We start from the raw sequence: 22,838 nt of genomic DNA on the forward strand, positions 1-22,838 counted from the left end.
CTCCAAACCCCAAACAAAGAAGAGGAATCTGCAGATCTCTCCGTAGCTCCTGCTAGGTAGCTTCAGGCAGAGGCTAAATTAGCACCTCCTTAGAGATCCAAGAGCCAGTATACCCTGTGGTCAGAGTAGGACCATCCAGATTACAACTCCTCAGATCCATAAGGGAGACACTCAGGGGGCAGACTCAGTGAGCACCAAAGCCCCACTGAAGCAAGTCTTGCCCCATAAGGGTGTCTCCAGCACAGAAGTTCTCCCACCATAACCACAGCTGATTCTCACAGCCAATTGGCCTGGAGGTCAATCCCTCCCAGTGATACCTACAACAATCAAGGCTTAACTAAAACAAGACTGTGCACAAAGCCCACAAAGGGGTGCACCAAGAGTGTCCACCTCAGGTAATTGGGGAGCCTGAGCCACTGGGCCCTATAGGACACCTAGCACAGAAAGCCACTCTACCAACACAGGAAAGCAGCCAAAATGAAGAGACAAAGAAACAGGTCACAAATGATAGAAATGGAGGAAAGCAAACTACTGGATATAGAGTTTGAAACCACGGTTATAAGGTTTTTCAAGAATTTTCTAGAAACCGCCAATAAATTTAGTGAGACCCTCGAAAAATCTAGTGAGACCCTTGAAGATATGAAAAAGGACCAACTAGAAATTAAGCATACACTGACTGAAATAAAGAATATTATACAGAGATCCAACAGCAGACTAGAGGATCCCAAGAATCAAGTCAAAGATTTGAAATATGAAGAAGCAAAAAACACCCAACCGGAAAAACAAAAAGAAAAAAGAATCCAAAAATATGAAGATAGTGTAAGGAGCTTCTGGGACAACTTCAAGTGTACCAACATCTGAATTATGGGTGTACCAGAAGAAACGAGAGAGAGCAAGATATTGAAAACCTATTTGAAGAAATAATGACAGAAAACTTCCCCTACCTGGTGAAAGAAATAGACTTACAAGTCCAGGAAGCACAGAGAACCCCAAACAAAAGGAATCCAAAGAGGACCACACCAAGACACATCATAATTAAAATGCCAAGAGCAAAAGACAAAGAGAGAATCTGAAAAGCAGCAAGAGAAAGACAATCAGTTACCTACAAGGGAATACCCATACAGCTGTCAGCTGATTTCTCAACAGAAACTATGCAGGCCAGAAGGGAGTGGCAAGAAATATTCAAAGTGAGGAATAGCAAGAACCTACAACCAAGATTACTTTATCCAGCAAAACTATCATTCAGAATTGAAGGTCAGGTAAAGAACTTCACAGATAAGAAAAAGCTAAAGGAGTTCATCACCACCAAACCAGTATTATATGAAATGCTGAAAGGTATCCTTTAAGAAGAGGAAGAAGAATAAAAAGGTAAAGATAAAAATTATGAACAACAAATACATATCTATCAACAAGTGAATCTAAAAATCAAGTGAATAAATAATTTGATGAACAGAATAAACTGGTGAATATAATAGAATCAGGGGCATAGAAAGGGAGTGGACTTACAATTCTCAGGGGGGAAGGGGTGTGGGAGGTGCGGGAAGAGACTGGACAAAAATCGTACACCAATGGATGAGGACAGTGGAGGGGGTAAGGGCAGAGGGTGGGGTGGGAACCGGGTGGAGGGGAGCTATGGGGGGGGAAGAGGAACAACTGTAATAATCTGAACAATAAAGATTTAATTTAAACAAAAAAAGAATCTATACAACTGCTCTGGCCAGGGTAGCTCAGTTGGTTAGAGCATCGTCTTTTTACACCCCAGTTTTGGGCTCGATCCCGGGTCAGGGCACATAAAATAATCAATCAATGAATGCATAAATAAAGTAGAATAACAAATAAATCTCTCTCTCTCTCACATCAATTTAAAAAAAAATTTTTTTTAATCCTCACCCCAGGATATTTTTCCATTGATTTTAGAGAGAGTGGAAGAGAGAGGGAATGACAGAAATATCAATGTGATAAAAATACACCAATTGGTTGCCTCCTGCACGAGCCCTGACCAGGGCCCAGGCTAGGTGAGGTACATGTTCCTGATGGGAATAGAGCCCAGACCCTTAGGTCCCCAGGCCAACATTTTATCCACATAGCCAAACCAACTAGGGCCAACTTAAAAAAATTTTAAAAACTATCTATACAACTCAAAATGAATGTTTTTTGTAGCAATGCTGTATTATCAACTTTGGATATAGTAGGTCAACATTTTTTTTACATAGTACTACCTTCAAAAGTAATATCCAACTATTCCCTTAAAACTCAAAAAATATAAATTTATTTTTAGCATCAATATTACAGAATTCCTTCAACTATTTTTGTTCAATAAATATTAAGCTTCCACCCTCAGGGAGGATTTTTCACATTTGTAAAAGTTTTTAAATCTGACTACACCTTACTAAAATTCATGAACCCAAAACAATTATAGTACACATAATACTCTGTCCTTCTTAACCTTTGAATCAAGTAATACCTATTAAAATGCTTAGTACATTGAAAACTACTTCAGCAATGTAAGAGATTTTAAAACAAAATTCAAGAATTCTCTCAAGGTCCTTTGTCCCCAGGTTGTTGAGAAAATGTCATTGAGATCAACGGACTTTGTTTCTTTCTTTTTTCCTAGCCTTTGGATGATAAGGCTCTAATCCTGAGAGGGTAAGAGAAGTAGAAGAACCAATAAATAAGGCCCTTGTGAGCCTCATAGATGAGCGGAAGGTACCAAGTCAGGGCCTTAGCACCTCATGACTTTCCTGGCGGATCTTAGAGATAGCATCAGGGCATCTGGCTGTATCCCTTCCCTCAAGGTCAGGCCACATCCTTCCTGTGATAGGTCCCTGGCACTCATTTGATGTATTTAACAGTGTCCTTCAGGACCTCTAAAAGGAACTTAGGTTGGAAAAGTGTGCTCATGTGTCCCTCAGTGATAGCTGTGCACAGAACTGATGCGGCCTGAAAGTGATGGATGGTGATTGGTTTTAACCAAACATCAAGACTGCATGGGAAATGGTGTTTAAGGCCGGGATCCAAGTACAAATAAATGTGTTCTGGAGCTTAAGAGATGATCGTTGTATGGGTCATCCGGCTCCAGGTGCACATGAAGCACCTTATCATCACCCAGCAGCACTTTGACCACTCAGTAACCTGAGGGCCTTTTTCACAAGAGGAACAGATTTAGCCAAAAACTAAATTGGAACAAAAGTAAAGCCAAGGAGGAGTTAATAGAGCAAAGGTCACTTTCAGAGACATACACCAGCAAAATGCCCATCTAGCAAAAAGTGTACAATTTAAAATAAAGATAAAACTGTAGAGCCAGCTTTCACTCACAAGTGTAAATATAGATGGGATAATTTGTGTTTGCAATTCAGTTATAATAGGACACTAATTTTGAATCTTCCCTATAATATCAGCATACGACAGATATTAACTGAAATGTAGAAAAAGTAAGCATTTTATTTTATTGACATGAAAAGTCTTTCGCTTCAATGCTATGCTAAATTGACTAAGCAATAACACCTTAGAAGCAAGAATCAGAAAGTAAATGGTTAGTTCAGAAGCTTGCTCAAAAGATCCAAATAGGCTTCAGTATATGAATAAAACCTTAATGATATTTATTACAGAGCAGATTTTACTGTCCAGTTGCTGTGAAGAGAAATAAAATGAAGATAAAATCTTCATTCTCTGTAGTAATGCATATACTCTTTTTTAAAATTTATTTTAGAGAAAGAGAGAGAGAGAGAGACATTGATTTGTTGTTCCACTTATGTATGCATTCATTGGTTGATTCTTGTACATGCCCTGACCGGGGATCAAACGCACATCCTTAGCATATCGGGCTGATGCTCTAACCAACTGAGCTACCCGGCCAAAGGGTGATGCATATACACTTAAGCAAGAAAAGTAGGAGTCTCTATAAAGTCAGACATGAGTATTTACACATCCAAATGTAGCCCCTGGTTGCCTAAGAAATAGGGAAATGGATTGAGAGATTCCCTAGGGAAGTTGCAAGATATTTTTCATAAGGGGAAGATGAGCATTGACAGAAAAGATGGGACCAGCCAGCGGAGAGGCATGGAGGAAGAAGTGATAAGCAGTTTCACGTGATAAAGAGGGATAGGATGTGTCTGAAATGGGGTAGGATAAGTGAGTCAGAAAATAGGGGGTGCTGGTAGACCACCTTCCAAGACTCAGAGAGAGATGTGAAGCCAAATACACTTTTTATTTTTTATCCTCATCCAAGGATATGTTTATTAATTTTAGAGAGAGGAAGGAAGAGGGAGAGGGAGAGGGAGAGGGAGAGAGAGAGAGAGAGAGAGAGAGAGAGAGAGAGAGAGAGAGAAACATTGATTTGAGAGAGAAATAGTGATCAGTTACCTCCAGTACCCACCCTGACTGGGGGGTCAAACCCACAACCTAGGTATGTTCCCTGTCTGGGAATCAAACCTGCAACCTTTTGGTGTATAGGATGATGCTCCAATTAACGGAGCCACCCACCCAGGGTGACTTTTTATTTTTAATGTTAATGAAAATCTCAATCAGCAACCAGCAACTCCATTTTCAGAATATAACCGTAGCCAAGACTATCCCCCTCTTCCTCAAAGATAAAAGCTTAAAGAAAGGAAAGATCACTGGGAAATCAGATGCTCAAAGAAGAATGGCTTTGTGGGGTGGTGGTGGTGGTGGGGGCACACTTTCTGAGAATGAGAAGAAGCCCACAGGGTTAATCAGGGTAGAGATGAGGAGCAGACAGAGGCGTGGTCAGAGAAACAGCCAGCAGCCGCTGAAACAGTATGGCTCAAATGACCTTTTTGCTTTCTTGTAAAACACCACTCTCAGTTGTTTTTGCAGTGGCTGACATAATTACCTTCACTGACCAGGGTGAAAGGGAGTATGGAAATGTCACCAGACTAAGCAAAATTGAATGGGTTCTGGCTGATTACAAATCCCCTTTTCAAGAAACCACGGGGCTTCGCCATGTCAGGAGAAAAGGTGGACGCTGCATAATCAAACAGTTACGTGCTTGTTACTTGCTGAAGAAAGCCCCAGGGTGAGAGCGGCCTGCAGCATCGACGCACCTGCCAGGCCGATTCCCTTTCTTTTCAGAGAGTGGGCCCGTGGTGAGAGGTGGAAATAGTGGCGCTGCCCGTCATCACCAGCAGAAAAAGCACACGGACACTCATCTGCAGGAATCCACGCACTTGCTCCAGGCAGAGCATGGCATAGGTGTCTCCAAAATACCTTTCAAAAACTGAAGATGGCATTTTGGGGTTCTCCTTGTGTGTGTCATCACCCGGTCTTTTTTCCTGACTCAGAGGCCTTAGAAGGCAGCCAGCCCAGCCTGAGAAGTGGCCTGCCCGACAACCCAGCCCGTGAAGGAGGGAGCTGCCAGCGGCTGGTTCATCTCACGCCAAGACCAAGGCTCTGATCTCTGCCTGACCCCACCATCCTGGCTCAGGCAGCCATTTGCCCAGAATGACAGAAGTCACTCCTGGCCCACTTGGGTCGTAACCTGAAGGGATTGTTTCGTTCCAGAAAATTTAGAAAATAATAGATTTGAATAATTTCCTAAGTCAGGATATGTAAGGTCGATTTATAGAAAAACATATTCCCATTTTGGGTATTTGGCATGGAGGGATTTTCTTGCTCTCTCTGGCACTTTTACTGTTCTGCTCGTTCCCTTCCATTTGTCCACATTTGCAAACAAAGGAAGTGCGGGCATAGTTTTACCTGTGGGATCTAATACAATCCTCATAGAAAATCTGCTAGATATGTACTGTTATTGGCATCACCCCCATTTTAAGGATGAAAAAACTGAGGCTCAGTTGAGGTTAAGTCACTTGCTCAAGGCCACATAGCTGGCCAAGTCAGCCTGGAAGGAGGTAGTTCTATGGCTCTCTCCATGCTGCATACTCTTCTGGCTCTGAGGAGGGGAGGCGCAGCCCACCAGGTTGCAGTCTGGGGAAGGGAAGTGCTAGAGTAGTAACCGCTTCTAAGTGTTCTGTGGGGTCATGTTGATGGGGGAACGAATGTTGTATGAAGCCAAGAAAGTCACATCCTAAAGTTCTGCACAACCAAAATGACCCAGAAAATGAGGACTGGCATAGAAGGCTGGAAAAAAAGGAAGCGTTTGTTTGACTTGCTAATTCGGCAAGAGCTGGACTGCAGAATATTTTCACAGCTCCATCCAGGACCGCACAGGCCTCAGGAGCCGTGGCACACAGCCTGGGCAAACAGAAACACACGGAAACATGCTTCTAGGCGACTAATACAGGTTGAAGGAGCATATCCAGGACTAACCTTCCAGGAACTAGCTGAACAAGTCACAACACAGTTTAGTATTCTGCAACTAGATTATCATGATAAGAGATGCTTAGGCTAATATCATGATTCAGGGCAGCCAGTCATCAGTGCTACCCAGTTCTTGCCTTAAAATAAGCCTGACCTGGGAGTGGAGCACAGCAGGGAAATGTTTTCATTAGATATTAGGGTTTCCAGTTCAATAGAAAACAGACAAATGGAGCCCTGGCCCAATTTGCTCAGTTGCATGGAGCTTCGCCCCATGCCCTGAAAGGTCAAGGGTTCAATCTCTGGTCAGGGCACACACCCAGGTTATGGGTTCGATTCCAAGTCAGGGTGCATGCTGGAGGCAACCAATCAATGTTTCACTCTCACATTGATGTTTCTCTCTCTCTCTCTCTCTCTCTCTCTCTCTCTCTCTCTCTCTCTCTCTCTCTCTTTCTCTCTCTCTCCCTCCGCTTCCCCTTCCTATCTCTTCTCTCTCTCTCTTTCTCTCTCATCAATTCAAAAATAAATAATAAATAAAATTACATAGAAAATAAAATAGACAAGTGGAGTTACAATTATCCTCACATAAGAATTATATGCCAATAACTTCAGGGTACCTGCCTAGTGCTTTGATTACACAGGCACTAATATAACCCAGACAGTATCCTTTCATGTAGTAACAATCTTAAATAAACACAAGTAAGCTTTAAAAAGCGAGCACAATCGGATTCTTCACTTTGCTATCAGAGGTGACTACTTAGGGACCAAGTGAGGCCTTTTCCATTCCCTTCTCAAACACCTACATATACCCTTTCTATCTATCCAAGTAAAAGCAAACCCGGAGGTCAGCCTTCCTCCTTCCCTCACTCTTTTCTGTTACCTTCTTATTTTACAAAGTTTTAAATTCTTTCACTTAACTATTCTCTGAGGCCAAAAGGCAATCTAAAGCAAAATTATAAGTAAATCTTAGTAAATAGCACCCCCTCACACACATATACCTATAATAAGGCTTCAAAAGATAATTAGATAATTATCACCAACAAAGCACTCCCCAGCGGCCAAATGGATCAAAGGATTATATGGTTACAATCAACAGTGAGAGTTAATAAAGGGGAATGAGAGAGAATGGTAGGGTCAGGGCTTGGAGAAAGAAATATAAGCTGATGTTGGAAAGCTTAGGGGCTTTTGTTTTGTTTTCTTGGCTGGTTCTGTTTTCTTTTGTTTTTCTAATCAGCAGTGATTGCCTGTTTTCCTAGGGTTTGTGAAAGAAGACGAGCCAAGAAAAAGAAAGCTGTCATTCATTCCCTTCCTCTCACAGAGTCCTTGGGAGCACCCGGGAGACCAGCATAAAGGCCAGCTCTTCAGCACATCAGTGCCCGGATTTCTCTGGAAAGGGACCAGGACTAACCTATCTCCTACAACAGGGGACAACATAAATGCATTGAAAGTTTCTGTTTGCCAACCATATACCCTAGCAAATGTAACAGTGAGACTTGTACACAGGGAATCGATTCAATGCCAGGGCACAGCATAGAGTGGGGCAACATCTCTATTCATAGGGTTTATAGTTAAATAAGAATGGCAACACCACCCATGGGGGTGGGAGGGGGAGTTTGGAATACACCCAAAAAAACAGTAAGTGAATAGGGAAGGAGAAATCATGGGCATTTGAGTTGTCAGGAAAATTCATCATTGTGTGTCCTTAGTATCTGTGGAGGTGGTTCCAAGACATGGGAATTCATGACCACTCAGAGGGACTTGAGTGGAAGACAATGAAGGTGGGCTGCCAAGGAGATGGTAGGAGTTGATATAAACCATATGGCCCGGTGAATGCAAGGGAGATGGGATTTGGAGAGAAGCCCACAAGCAGGGAGTAGAAATAATTCACGAAAGCAACATGAGCTAAACCAGGGCAAGAAGAGCCTCAAAAATGAGCACTAAAAAGTTTGATCCAAATTAAAAAGCCATTGTGGGATTTCCTAGTCAGAAACTGAATATGGGGCAAAAAAGAACACTAGCAAGTTTGCATTAGCTACTCCAAAGTCATGCAAAGTGACACACTGGGATGGCCAGTATGAAAAGCACTGCCTAGCAAAGCCCAAGGCAGTTAAAGATCTGCTGATGTTTTCATATTCAATTAATATCTTATAGAAAATAAGAAAAAACATTTTTTAATTTTCCTAATCAACTCTATTATCCTATATAATAAAAGGCTAATATGCAAACAGACCAAATGGCAGAACAACTGGAACAACCAAACATCTGAACAACTGGTCACTATGATGTGCACTGACCACCAGGAGGCGTGTGCGAAACATGCCGGGCTTTGGCCACGGCGGGATGGTGGAGCAGGTGAGTGGGGGCACCAGACCAAGGCAGGGCACCAGTCGCTGTCATTGGCGGGAGCCTCTGGTGGTTACTGAAAATTCTTTGCTCCCGCCCGGCACTCATACCTGCTGCCAGTGCCAGCCCTACTTGCACCCACTGCCAGCGCTGGCCCCGCTCGCACCCGCAGCTGGCGCCGAAGCCAGTCCCAATCACTCAGAGCTATCAGTAGGTGTGAGCGGTGGTGGCTGCCAGCCCAATCACCCCTGAGGGCTTCTCCACCTCCCCCTGCTCCTGAGGGGCAATCGGGGTGGCAGCAGCCGCCACTCACACCTGCTGCTGGTGCTGGCCCCAATTGCTCCATGCCATCAGCAGGTGTGAGCGGGGCCAGCACTGTCAGCTCATGGGAGCCGTGGGAGCAGGGCTTCCTCGGCAGACAGGGGACCAGAGACCGTGGCAAGAGGAGCTGGGAGGGGGCACGGAGGATGGGCCAAGACCCACCCACCCCTGTGCCTACCGCAGCCTCGCAGCCCACAGTTCCTTTCAAGGTGCATGAATTCATGCACTGGGCCCCTAGTTCTGATCATAATTGTCTTTCTACTGTGATTTTTCTTAAGGAAATAGCTAAACTTCAAGAATTGTACCTTCTTAAAAATAAATGCTGTTGACAAGACATTAGATCAGCCGTGGGCAAACTACGGCCCGCGGGCCGGATCCGGCCCGTTTGAAATGAATAAAACTATTAAAAAAAAAGACCGTACCCTTTTATGTAATGATGTTTACTTTGAATTTATATTAGTTCACACAAACACTGCATCCATGCTTTTGTTCTGGCCCTCCGGTCCAGTTTAAGAACCCATTGTGGCCCTTGAGTCAAAAAGTTTGCCCACCCCTGCATTAGATCCCTGTTTTATTGAATAAGGAAGTATGGGGGTAGGAGAAGTGGATCAAGAATATCTTTGAATTCTTCTGTGTCAAGGGTACTGATCACTGATATGGGGGAAAAAAAACACCTTATAATTCCCACCCAATAATTATGAGGTCTCCATTCAACAAAAATAATAGCCCATGTCTCAGCAATGCTATTGAGAGACAGTGCAGAGGAGTGGCCAAGAATAGAAACTGGATCCAGGATTACCTGAGTCCTAAATCCTAGCTCTGACCCTTACTAGCTATTCATGTGACCTTGGACATGTTATCTAATAGGTCTGTGCCTTAGTTTCCCCATCTGGAAAATCACAATGAGATACCATTTGACACTCTCACTAATTTGGTAAAAAAAAATTAATCAGCTAATATCAAGTGCTGGTGAGGAGGTGGATTAATGGGAATTCTTATTGTCTGCAGTTGGGAGTGTAAACGAGGATGAATAAGAGGTCATTATATGATCATTGAAATGTGTGTAAAACTGCCCGGCTGGTGTGGATCAGTAGTGGAACATTGACCCATGAACCAAGAGGTCACCAGTTCAATTACCCGTCAGGGCACATGCTCAGGTTGTGGGCTTGATCCTCAATGTGGGGAGCAGGAGGCAGCTGATCGATGTTCCTTTCTCATTGAGGTTTCTATCTCTCTGTCCTTCTCCCTCCCTCTCTCTCTCAAATCAATAAAAACATATTTTAGATAAATAAATAATAAATGTGTGTAAAATCTACCACCCAACTATGCCATCCCAGGTTTAAACCCTAGAGAAATTTTTGGACATTGACACCAGGAAGTGTTACAAAAACAAAAACTTGGAGTCTCCATAAATACTCACCAGCAGAATTTGAATATATAAATTTTTACATATTCATACAATAAAGTACTATAGAGCATGAAAAATTTAATAAAACAAATGTGGTATTAACCAATTAGGTTGAATCACAAAACATGAACAAAAGAAGCAAGTCACAGAAGATTTACAATAGAATTCAACTTATAAAAGTTCAAAATAAGCAAAACTATAAACACACATATGAAATATATATACACATGTATACATATACATTCATGAATGAAATATGCATACTTGTAGTAAGGTCATAAACGTAAAAACACAGTAGTAGTTATCTCTGAAGGGGAGGGAAGAGAACATAATCAGAAAGGCAGACGTGAAGGGTCCAGATTACTACAAATGTTTCAGTTCTTGGGCTGTGTACACAGTGGTTCCTTTGGGTTATTAAAACCGAGTTGATACATTTTTATACATCTTTATGAATCTTTTCTCTTATAATAAAATTACATATTGCATATATTTGTATGAAAGAGAAAAATGAATCTCTGGTGTTTGAGCCAAGGGCAGCTACTGATGCTTTAAAGAGCTTTGGGACTCACCATAATGAGTTTCCTTGCATGACCTACTTCAAAGTAAAACTGGCTCAGCCTGACCGTGGACTCATCCTTGGGCACCTACACTAATGACTGTGGTTGTTACAGTTCTGTTTCCATTCATCCCTTATTCCCATCCTCATCCATTGTGCTACTACAGCAACAAAAAGCTGCCATATAATGTGAGAACCATATGCCAACAGGGCTAGGAGATAAGACAGGAGAGGGAAGCTTGTTTTGGAGATAGTCATTCCAGAAGGAATCAGATTATTGGCACTTCCTTTCAAGAGAGTTGCCAATGCCTCTCTTTTTGTAAGTGAACAGACACGAGTGAGGATGACCCTCCCTCAGCGCAGGGCACAGGTAGAAGCAGCACAGAGGCATTCTGGGAGGCCCATAAAATAAGCAGGCTCTGGGGACAGAACAGAATCTGTGAGCTGGGAGGCAGCCTGGGCACAGGAGGTGGCTCCAGGAGCAATTTAAACAATGCTGAGATGGGCACAAAATGCAGAGGAAACTCATAGGACAGGGCAATCAATCACTGCCAAGCGTATCTTCTGACAAGGAGCAGGACTCCAGCCTCCAGATGTAACATGAAAACGTAATGTGGCCCCTGGGACTGAGCATGGCAGGTTTCCCTGAAGCTCCGGTCTCACTCAGTTAACTAATTAGGAGAGAATGTGACACTGGTGTTTATTATTTCTACCGGGACAAATCCTTCCCAGCAGGAGGGAGAGGTTGTTGTGTTTGTTCTGTTTTGTTTTCTCATTAAAAAGAAATGACTGACACTGTAGTAAATAAACTCTTGTTAGAGAGAAAGGTTTTTTCCTCCATAAAATCCTCTCAGCTCACTTTCCTGCTGATCATCATTTCTTTTGTTTTCTGAGGACATGGTGGCTAAATGAGCCAGTGTTAGACTGGGCTTGACAATTAATTCTACCATGGACTAGCTGTGTGATCCTAAGCAAGTTATTTGAGAACTCTGAATTGCTTCCCCAACTGGAGAATTGGGGATAATACCTGCTCTTGCGTCCTGTTTGCGGAGGATGAAATGACAAATAATGTAGTGGAAACACTTTAGCACAGTGTCTGCACATAATAAGTACTCGATAAATTTTAGCCTTTATTTTTAATGACTATGATACTCTAGTCTATAAATAGAAACATTTTACATTTCATTTATGCCTGTGTCATCAACTCCACATGACAAGTCATCTAATCATAAACGGAACCTTTATTCTAGTTTATACAAGCGTCATTAACCATGCTACTCCTCCTCACCCAGCTGTAAAAAGTATTCCTATGAAAATTTAATATTTAATAATAATGTCAAAGGAAACAGTTCTCCACCACAAGCACCACCACTTCCACCCCGCCCCTCCCCAACCAGCACATGTTTTAAGTTTTCATAGGCAGCACCAGTGCCAAGCAAAGATCACTAGTAAACACATGTCCCTGTGCACTGCTGGGCCAACAATAGCATTACGTCTGAGGTGCTCTTTAACAAATTGGAAAGTGATTTCACAGGTGATTTCCCATTTGAACTCACAGCAATCCCATGATGTGGGCAGGGTAGATGCGAATAGCCCTGTTTTACAAACAAGGAAGCAAACTCAGAGGATAAATGCCAAAGCCACTATATTCAATTTTCTATGAAAAGGTAATATGTGTGAATTCAGATGTCAGGATTTTTGAACTTTAGAAAATCAGATTTTCTCAAGAATGAAGTCTGTTTTGAAGATAGCTGAAGTGACCAGTGCTTAGAGAGAGAAGTGTGATCATTGGTGAAAAGGAAATAAAATAGTCAAGAAGTATATAGCTCTTTATCTTCCAATTTCAGAATCATTTGCCCAGTGTGCCCCAATTTTTCTACCCATAAGTTTGAAAACCAAAAATACCACTTCTTATGTCTCCTACATTATTCTGTGCAAATGGAAGCTTGATGAAATGATATTCAAGAGATTTTATGCTAATCACAGAATATATGAGCACAAAAATATATGGACAGAAGACAACGTATTTTAAGTGCTAGTAAAGAATCTTGGTGATAAAGAAAGGAAGAAGAATATTTTCTAAGGATACATGGGCTAAAGATGATGAAAATTAAATAAAAGTAGATAAATCAGCATTATAACTTTACATTATATATTTGAGTGGTTTTGGAAAGTTGCAGAATCAAACTAAGAGTCATGAACATGTAATAAATGAACATGAACATTTTTGAAGCCAGGAAAATATAAATGTCCTCTAATTAAGATAATGTTTCTTTAGCTCATCATATATACCAGTTCTTAAAATAATCAATTCTGAAGTAGTGCTATCAATACTGGACTTCCAAGGACACCAACATATGCTCACTGACAGCTCATAACCTTAATAATCTCTAGCAGACTATAGAATGGTAATTCAGAAGTCCCTCTACCCCCTTTCTCTGAAATGGGGGATAAGTTCTTATTGATTGGAAGACAAAAGCAAATAAAGGTCAATAGGTGAAATCTTAATTGAAAATACAAACCGAACACAAACTTCTAGTTTATCATTTGAACCTGGAAGCCCAAGGAGCTCTAATTTTGCAATAAAAAAACCTAGTCATGCCAACACCAATAAGCAAAATAGCAGACAACAATAGGTCATCATTATGTGGTTGGCCACCTGATTCTGACTTCATGGGCCTGAACATAATTTGCCCCCTGATTCTTCATAGAACATGAAAGAACTTCATTACAGTATTGGGAGAGATTTTATATGAGAACAGAAGAGGCCTGTGCAAAACTTCCTCGTTCTCTTCTTAACATATTCATTTAATAAGCATGTTTTAAATGTTTTCTACTTATTGGGAGTGATATCCATCTCACAGAGGAGATAGGCAAATCAAGCATCAAATTTATGTGTTAAATTCTAGAGTGAAGGAAAATATTTGCTGCAGTGAGAAGTGGGTCAGGAAGCTCTCAGAGAGAAGAGATGTTCTAATGAAGTCTCAAATGGTAAGTGTACTGTGTATGTGGAGAAAGGAGGAGCAGTTTCCTGTCAGAAAGAGCAGCAGGGGTAAAAAGCAGAGAGACTCCAAAAATGAGGTGAGTTCCAGAAATCAGAAGTGGTTCTGCATGGACAGAAGGGGAAAGACGCCAATAGAAGCAATAAGCAGTAGAGGAAGACAAAAGTTCCATCATTTAGAACTTTCTAGTCTGTGTTAAAATACAACATTGGAAATCTGAATACAATTATTGGTCTACTGAAAATATTTCATCCTACAGGGAATGGGAATAGATTTTTACTCTAGAACAACCCGTCTGATGCTATCTAAGCATGCAGTGAACTAGAGGTAGAAATTTGGAGGCAGAAATGCCAGGTAAAAAACAATTTTAGAAATCCAAGAAAGAGATGGACAGGCCCTAAACTAAAGCAATGGTGATGGGAAAGAGAGTAGAGATAAGAGAAATACACAAAGCAAGTGTGAACAGGTGGAAACAAGGGGAAGAGGGAAGCTTAGAGCAGCTTCCATGGTATTTACTTGGCTGGCTGAATGGAGAATGGTGCCTTAGCAGGGACTGGATGAGGAGAAAGCCAGTAGTATTCCTAGAGTCATGTTTATACCTCTTTTATAAGATTAATCACATTTCACTTTGTATTGCAGTAGATAAGTGTCATTCCACCACCCTCTTCCCCACTGGACCCATAAAGTTCCTTAGGGGAAAAGTTCTGTGCCACACACCACAATAGCATGTTTGTATAACATGCTTATTTAGCATAACTGACTCACCGTAGACACCTAATGTTTTGAACGTTTGAGGGAATAAGTGAATCACTCCAAAAGTTAGATGTGACAAAAACATACGTTTTATTCTTTCAATCACTTAGTTGTTTCCTAAATTGCCAATAACTCACCTCAGCTGGATAATAACTCATACCACTTACCAATTAGGTTCATTTGAGACTTATAATACCCTGTGCAAACCCCAATGTCTGAACTGGAAGAGACTTTTAGGAATATCTAATACTAACCCCCATTTTAAAAACATCTGTAATTCAAAGAAGTTACATGGCTAGCCCAAAGTCACAAAAGATTTCTGGCGATGGGACAGAAATCAGGCAGAATACGTCAAGCTTTAATATTTGTCAACCAAAATGGTTGTGATATAATCAAAGAAATACAAGATACTAAATTTAGCTAGGATGAATTAAGTTTTTAAAAGTATTTCGCATTTCACACTAAAAAAAATACAAGGCAAACGTCTTAGACACATTTTCTTAAATAATTCTTTGCCCTTACAATGAAATGTAAGGAGCAGAGCTCAACTTTTAATCCTGAATTAGTACAAGTAAGACAGATGCTTACCGTGATCTTCTGAAGAGACTGGAGACCTAAAATGAGATAATAAGCATGATAAATCTTTTGTAAATGATACTGATAAGTACAACAATGATCAAGAAATTATAGAAATTATACCCTCAAAATTCAGTTAAATAGAAATTCCATAGAGTAGATGGTATAATTAATGTGTTGGTTGCATTATGTATATATATATATATTCCAATCAATAACTTCCATTAAGTTACTCCAATCAATAACTCCCAAAGATTACCTGCATTGGTGGAGGGGTAGTGTTACTAGAATGTCTACTGTATAGTGTCATAGGACCGCACATACTTAGTTAAGTCTGGATTTATCATACACACAAAAAGAACTCATATAAAATGTGATAATAGATGAAATCCTGTGATATCAGAGTGTGAGTAAGCGCCCAAGCCCAGCCTCCAGAAAAAAATGCCAGAGATGTAAATACGCACCAGGCTGAGTATCTGTGGGCAAAAATTAATCTCCAACAGCAAAAATAGCAGGAATAAAAGAAATGGCAAGTACACTTATTATTGGATTTTGTTTCCACTCTTTGTGGAATTTAATGTTTGAATGAGAATTACATCGACCTTCTATTTCTGGCCGTATGTCTCTAAACCTGTGAGAATCAGGATGAGGAAAGAGAGTAACCTTTGGAGTCCCACAAAACTTTTAGAAATTAAAGACTTTCCATCCTATTTGGGGTTCAGCTCTAATTATGACTAATACCAATGAAGTATTATATCAACCTCTTTTACAGTAACCCCCTTTTTCCTTCCACAGCTGACTACCAATTGGGTTACTTTGAGCAATACAGACATAGCCTTATATATGAACTCCTCTCAAGCTTGAAAGGTACTATCTTGACTACTAACTCATTCTTTTCTGGGGAGAAGGAGAAACACTTAATACGGAATTCAGGGATGTTTGAATTTTGAAGGAAAGGGCTAGAAATTAGAATAACCTTTGGAGTCCCACAAAACTTTTATAAACTGAAGACTTCTCCTTTAAAACTTTTATAAATTGAAGTCTTCTCCTTTAAACAATTAGACTGTTAAAGCCCATAGCTGGGAGATGACCAAAGGCCAATGCAAGGGTTTGGTAATAAAGCTAACCATTAATATAACTAATATTAATGAGCTGGGATGACAAGGTTGGGAAAAGAATGAGTTAGTGGATGCATACTGGTTGCAGGAAAATTTTAGCTACTTTGGGATGCTTGATACTGCTTTATCTACAGATCAGTAATATTGTTGTCCATTATGTGAGTGAACTGTATGGTATAAAGACACTGTCGTCAGTGGAAAAGTGTGTAATCATTTCGACCTACAGGTCTCTTCAAGTAAACTTCTGCATGTGAAAATGACAGAAGGTCCAAAGGTTTTGTAGGGAGAAAATCAGTATGTAGGACAAGGACACAGGGAACAGTAAGAAGGAACCTGCTGTCATCCTAACTATCACTGCATCCCTGCCCCTCCCCCTCCGCCCCAGGTGGATCAGAGCTATCCTCTCCTTGGAGCTCCCCTGTTCCTTACTGTCCACACGCTGGTCTTCCCCACAAGGCTGTGCGCTTCTTAAAAACTAAGACCAACTCTTATTTTAAACACAGGGGCCCCGATTAAAATCTGTTGAATTAATTTTAGCAACACCACACTGGTGTTCAGACTCAGACACACTCTGGGAATCCACAAAAAGTCATCATGTCACCTTCAAATGCCCGTCAAGACAAGTTTGTCAGCTCCTATATCAGCTGTGAGGGAAGAGCCTGGGGAATGAGCCTGAAGCTCCAGACTGGAGACAATGTAGTCACTCTCAGAGCCCAATGCCACCCAAAGCACCTGGCAATGGAGATACCCACAGTCTGCTTAACAAGTAGGAAAAAAATAAAAGACGAGAGCATATTGAATAAAGGTGAAATTGGACTGGAAGGTGAGTCTAAAAAAAATCATATATTGAAATAGGATGAGATAATAATCTGTGCAGGACATAAAAAAGAGTCAGCCACAAGGAAATTTTTTCACTCCTGGTGTTTTCTGATGGGAAGTAAAGCAAAAATGTGTCTCCGATTGTTTGAAATTAATTTCTCACAGAACTATAGGAACAAAGAAAAACTCACGGAAATGAACGAAGCAATGTCTCAGATGGAGGAGTTGGGCAGCAGGCTTTTGCTGCCTCTCTGCAAAAGCAAAGACCTAATATTAAATCTGAAAAATTCCAGATGGCTGCGATAAAGTCCCATGGGGATACGCTCTGCAGTGCGTCCAGGCAGCGGGGGAGAGCTATCGATTTCAGAGTGTTTTCTAAGGATTAGTCATGTTGAGTTTCTATGCTCAATGTCTCCGGCACGCCTGGATTTGTGGAATTTCAAGACATATGGAGTATTTCAATCCTCACTCTGTATTTCACCTTGCACTGTAACAAGTCACTAAGTTATACGACTGAGACATATACATCATACATTATGCCTGGAAATGGGCATAAAATGTTTTACAGAATTTAGCTCAGGAGAAGAGAAATATTGTGAAGTCAGCAATCTAAGTAGTTATTTGTTAAAACCGAGGGGTTGAATCTCAGGAATAGACAATCTTCCTCCATCTGACAACTAAGGAATGCATAAAAGCTCATGACTTCTTCTTCCCACGGCACTGGGGAGATTTGTGTTTTTGTCCCAGGCTTTTGATTCCTCTTCCATATTCACTTTATCTTGGAGAGAGCATCAGCTAAACTATGATGAGCACTCAAATAACTCCAGAATTTAAAGTGCTCCTCCTCACATCTTTCTTGATCACCAGTCTTTTATTATAGTCGTTAAATATATATATATTTTACTTTGCATTTTTTGGTATTTCTTACACTTTTATTTACATTTCATACAAATTCAGCAAAGTAACACAACAAAAATAAAGACTCAAGCCCTGCATGTAAAATTGTTACTTCTATTTTATTAAACCTTAATAATTACTATTCAGGTTTAAATATTTCAATTTGTGTTGATTTCAACCTGAATAATAATTATTACTTGAGACCATATTAAGTTCCAGGCCCAGTGTCAAGTGATGGAGATATGAAGAGGAACAAGATATCAGTTTCATGGAGCTGATAATCTAGTGAAGAAAAATTGTGAACAAATGATTACAATTAAGTGAAGAAATATAATGATCAAGACCTATAGAAAGAGGTTTTGTAGAAGAGAGGGAGATCAATTTTGTCCCTAAAGAGGGACAGGAGGTGTCAGAAAGCGAGAACCATCCGCGCAGGGCTTTGCAGGGTAAGCAGAAGCTTAGTAGGTACGTAGGAAAGGAGAAGAATACCAGGTAGAAGCCACAGACATCTGAAAAGGAGTGCAGATGTGGAATTTCATAATCTGGTATTCGATACACAAGTAACTCTGTGTTGTTAGAATGTAAAGAAGTAATTATAGATAGGACTAGAGACAGAAGAGGCAGGGCCATGTCATTCCAAACTTGTGGTTCCAAACAGAACGTACCCCATGCAAATATGAGTAATACACAAAAAGGAACCAGCATATCTACACAAAGATGCCCCAAGGAAAAAAAAAAAGCAAGACAGGGATGAGCCAACAAATGTAGGCTGGGAACATACAAAAAAGGTGCGGCATAAAGCAGGTAAGAACTGTTAACAGATTTCCATGAAACTTAGAACTGGATAAAGAGAAAGACGGAAGAAGGAAGATTTAATGGAGGAAGAAATAAGGGATGGAAATGGACCCTTCCAGGAATAGAAACTTAAAGAAACGACAGCAGAGGGAACGAACTAAGATTCACCCAGAGTCTTTGAATTAGTAACCTATAGAGAAAGCGTGAGGGCTTTTTCCTCTGTGTCACCACTGCACTGGGAAAAGAAGGTGAAGAGGAGATGAATGATAATTAAAAATATATTAAGAAATGATCCATTCGTTTATTCATCCATTCAAGCTTTATGGAAATGGTTTTGCTTTTGTTCCCTTTACTTTTCTATTAAGTTTTGACTTGAAGACTTGCTGGTAAAAGTCTGCGTTGGAATGTTATCCTGCTTGGTAGAACATTCATGCTTTTCTCTCCTTTTAACTGAAAGCAACACTTTTCAAACTAGGGTCCGTGTGGGAACTTGAACATGAAGGAAGCTCCAGGAAGACGACACTATTTTTAGATGATGAATTATATAATTTAGTTGGTAAAATTATAGTATTATTTTTATATTGAAACTGGCACAGCCATACTATGGATTCAAAAGCAAAAGTCACTTGAATTCTTAAAATAAAGCAAATAAACTTCAAAAATATCTGTGTTTAAAGCAGACAGCTTCAGGCAATGTCTCCATGGTCCCCAGGAGGGCGTTTGTTCTCCTCTGGAATAGGGATGTTTCCAAGGAAGTCTGAAAATATGAAACGACCCACCTAAATACATTAATAACATTTTGGAATGAATCATGTTTTGAGATTAATGTATGCAGATATCAAGAAACTGAAGGAATGAGACATAGCGCATACATCGGCTAGTGGCCACTGTATTGGACAGGACTTGTCATCACTTAAGACACAAGGAATCTCTAAGAAACTCAAAGGTAGGTATTTAGATTGCCTCCCATCAGCACTTTTCCCTTCGAGTCTTCCAATCTGTCTAGTAGATCAATTATAAGGCTTAAGGACATTGAAAAATGCGCCCAGTTTTTATTAGCGAAGTAGTAATACAGAAGAGCAAAAGAGTGTGGTATTTATGAAGGCAAAAGAGTCTTTAAGAAGTATTGAACTTCTTGTGATGTTTTATTGTTTTTAATCAACAAGCCTGGAACTGAGATGATGGGCATAGTGACTATTTCAGCCTTTACGACGGGCTATAATGCTTTGCAATACGTTTCAGGTGCGTGCATTTCTTGGCAAGCTGGATGGAATTCTCTAAACCTGCAAGCTCATCCTAACACAATATCTTAACACAATGTGTCTACTCTTTCAGCCTCTATAGTTTCTTTTGTTTTTATTTCTTGTCTTCAATAGCATCCATGTCTTTCCTACTTGGCCCTCCTTGGGACGTCTATATCATTTCTTTCTTTGGGGAAAGACAAGAGGTCAATAGACCACTTATTTTAGATAACCTTTCCTAAAGACAAAGGATAAATTAGATGACTATTAGGGACCCATCTACATGGGTCTATTACTTTCTGGAAAGAACCACCCCACAAATGAATGTCTACCTCCCTTCCCAGTGTCCCCAACACATAGACATACTGACTTAGCATTTATAAACCATCACCTGGTGGGGAGTTGGCCAAGGGATGGAGTCACATGGAAGTGAGCTGAGAACAAGCACAAAGGACAGGCTAAGCCCTGAGTCTGAATTGGCACAAGAACAGAGACCCATAGTCTGAAAACACTCAGCAATGGAATATTTCCCTGAAACTGTGGACGGGTTAGGGGAGCTCTGATATATTCATACCAACTCAAAGGCCTGGCTGGAGGAGCCAGGGCCCCTTCATTTCCTGGTTACCATCATGGGATGATAGAGAAAACAAAGGAGGAATGCTAGGGTGAGCTAGATGCTGTGCTATCTGTCCACTCGCGTGGCCCACCACAAATAAATTGTTCCTTGGCTGTGAAGTCCTCACTGGGGAACAAAGAAGCGCGCACACTGAGAGCAACTCTCTCTTTCATGAATTTTCCTTCTTACGCTAGTCTTTCCTCTTTGTCCTCCACCTCTTTGTCACCTTGGGGTGAGGACTACAGCAAAAAACACTGTTTCCTCCAAGCACGGGTGCTTGTGACCTCAGCCCTGAGAGCCCCCTCGGCTTCTCTCACCCACCTTTCTCACACTTTGGTGGGATCCAATCTCTCTGTAACACAGCCTCCCACCAGGAGCATTCAGGCCTGGGCCAAATCACATAAGTAGGATTCTGTTCCCTGCGTGAACCATTCTTGCTGGTTGTCTGGTAACAAACTCCCGAGAAATGGCCCAAATGGAAACAGATTTCCCAGCCGGGCACCCCTTCCAGGCACATTTCAAGAGCTCCCACCACTGCTGTGGAATCACCATCTCTACTGTTCTTCTGTTTCATCCGGAAAAGATGCTGCTGCACACATTCAATTTATTCCCTGTTGATGAACAAAGACTTTCTATGGAAATCCGGTAAGCCCAAGATTTAATGTGATTTGGAAGCCTGGCTGTAGGTTACCATCTCTGGAGAACAGCGTTTCTCCCGTGAGTTACCCTCAAGGATGTGCATTGCCTAGAGGACGATGACACCATTTTGAGGGCTTGAGCAAGAAATAGTGAGATCACAGATCCAGGTGGCATCTTTACCATCACTCTGGCCCCAAAGCATCTCTAACTAGGAAAACTAGAACCCCAAATCCCTTAGCACTGAGAATCCCTATCAATGATACAATCCTCTCTTTCTTTGCTTTTCCTCCCTCTAATTATTAGTATTGCTATTAAGACAATGCACAAAGCGCATACAGTAAGAGAGAGGGCAGGCAAGGATGAGAGCAAGAGAGATGAAAGTTACAGAAGCCACACAGAGTGGCATTGAAATGAGAGAAAGACAAACACATTCTCTATTCAAGTGATCACAAACCCATTCAGGGGGTGCCAAACAGCCTCAAAGGTAACATTCACCACCACGAGGGGAGGGTGCAAAAAGAGCAAAATCCGAGGAAGCAGAGAGAGAGACTGGCATTTGTGTGGAGGTAGGAATATAAGTCCCAGAACTCAAATAATAAGGTTTGGTTGTGAGTCCTTCATTTGATATAAATTCTACTAATTACCTTCATTCTCATAATTTCCTGCTCTTTTAAGAATTTCCTACCCAAATAATTACCCTAATAATCACCACATGAGCTATACTTGAAATATACTTATGTGTTTTTTAAATAAGCCCCTGTGTTAAATTATATTTGGCATTTTTAAAATACCTCGGTTTTAGCGCTAGTTTGTACAATTCAAGTTTTCCAATGCAAGTATCAGTTTGCTGAGAAAGCCCCTAAATGCCCTTTGAGCTTGAAATGTTACTGCCACCTCCTGTTCATTCCTAAGAACTGCAACAAAATGAGGGGAAAGGGGTTTCTTTGAATTCTGTGGATAAAGAGATGAGCAAAATCGGGCAAAAGTGGGCTGTGGACATAGGAAAATAGATAAAAGAAAGAGATGGCTTTGAAGAAACTAATGTTTAACAAGTTCATTCAACATGAAAACTTGATCATCACACTTTTTGTTACCTAAAATATGAACACTGCTGGCATACATTTTAACGTTTTGAAAGAAGACATGAAAACGACTGCATGTTAGACGCAGTACAGTCATGCAGATATAAAAGATGTGATACTCCACACAAGAAATCAGTATTTGCAATATACTTACTGCCTGCCTAATTTCACGTTAAAGTCCGCTGAGCCAGTAGGGGGCACCTTTTAGGGGAAGCTAAGCCTTGGGCTTTATCTCAATGCCCTGGGAGCCCTGACCCACAGCTCCTGTTGGGAACAATCCAGCTGCAGTTTTGTGAATGTGGGCTTTTTCCCCCCTAAAATTATAGATTGAAACACTAAGCTCCGAACTGGGAAGGCAAATCATGTGAGTGCCATGTTTAGTGTTAACACAAGAAATGC

At 40.9% G+C, this 22,838-nt stretch overlaps 1 protein-coding gene across 2 annotated transcripts in view; it reads right to left on the reverse strand.

Moving 5' to 3' along the window:
* The window catches only part of DGKI (diacylglycerol kinase iota), a 396,707-nt gene that overhangs the window by 29,729 nt on the left and 344,140 nt on the right, over positions 1 to 22,838 (reverse strand). For both annotated transcript variants that reach the window (XM_059711894.1, XM_059711895.1), the window contains one exon: positions 15,245 to 15,270. In XM_059711894.1, coding sequence (XP_059567877.1) covers positions 15,245 to 15,270 — 26 coding nt within the window. The remainder of the gene's footprint in view (positions 1 to 15,244; positions 15,271 to 22,838) is intronic.

Source organism: Myotis daubentonii, chromosome 10 (genome assembly GCF_963259705.1).
Source record: "Myotis daubentonii chromosome 10, mMyoDau2.1, whole genome shotgun sequence".
NCBI lineage: Eukaryota > Metazoa > Chordata > Mammalia > Chiroptera > Vespertilionidae > Myotis > Myotis daubentonii.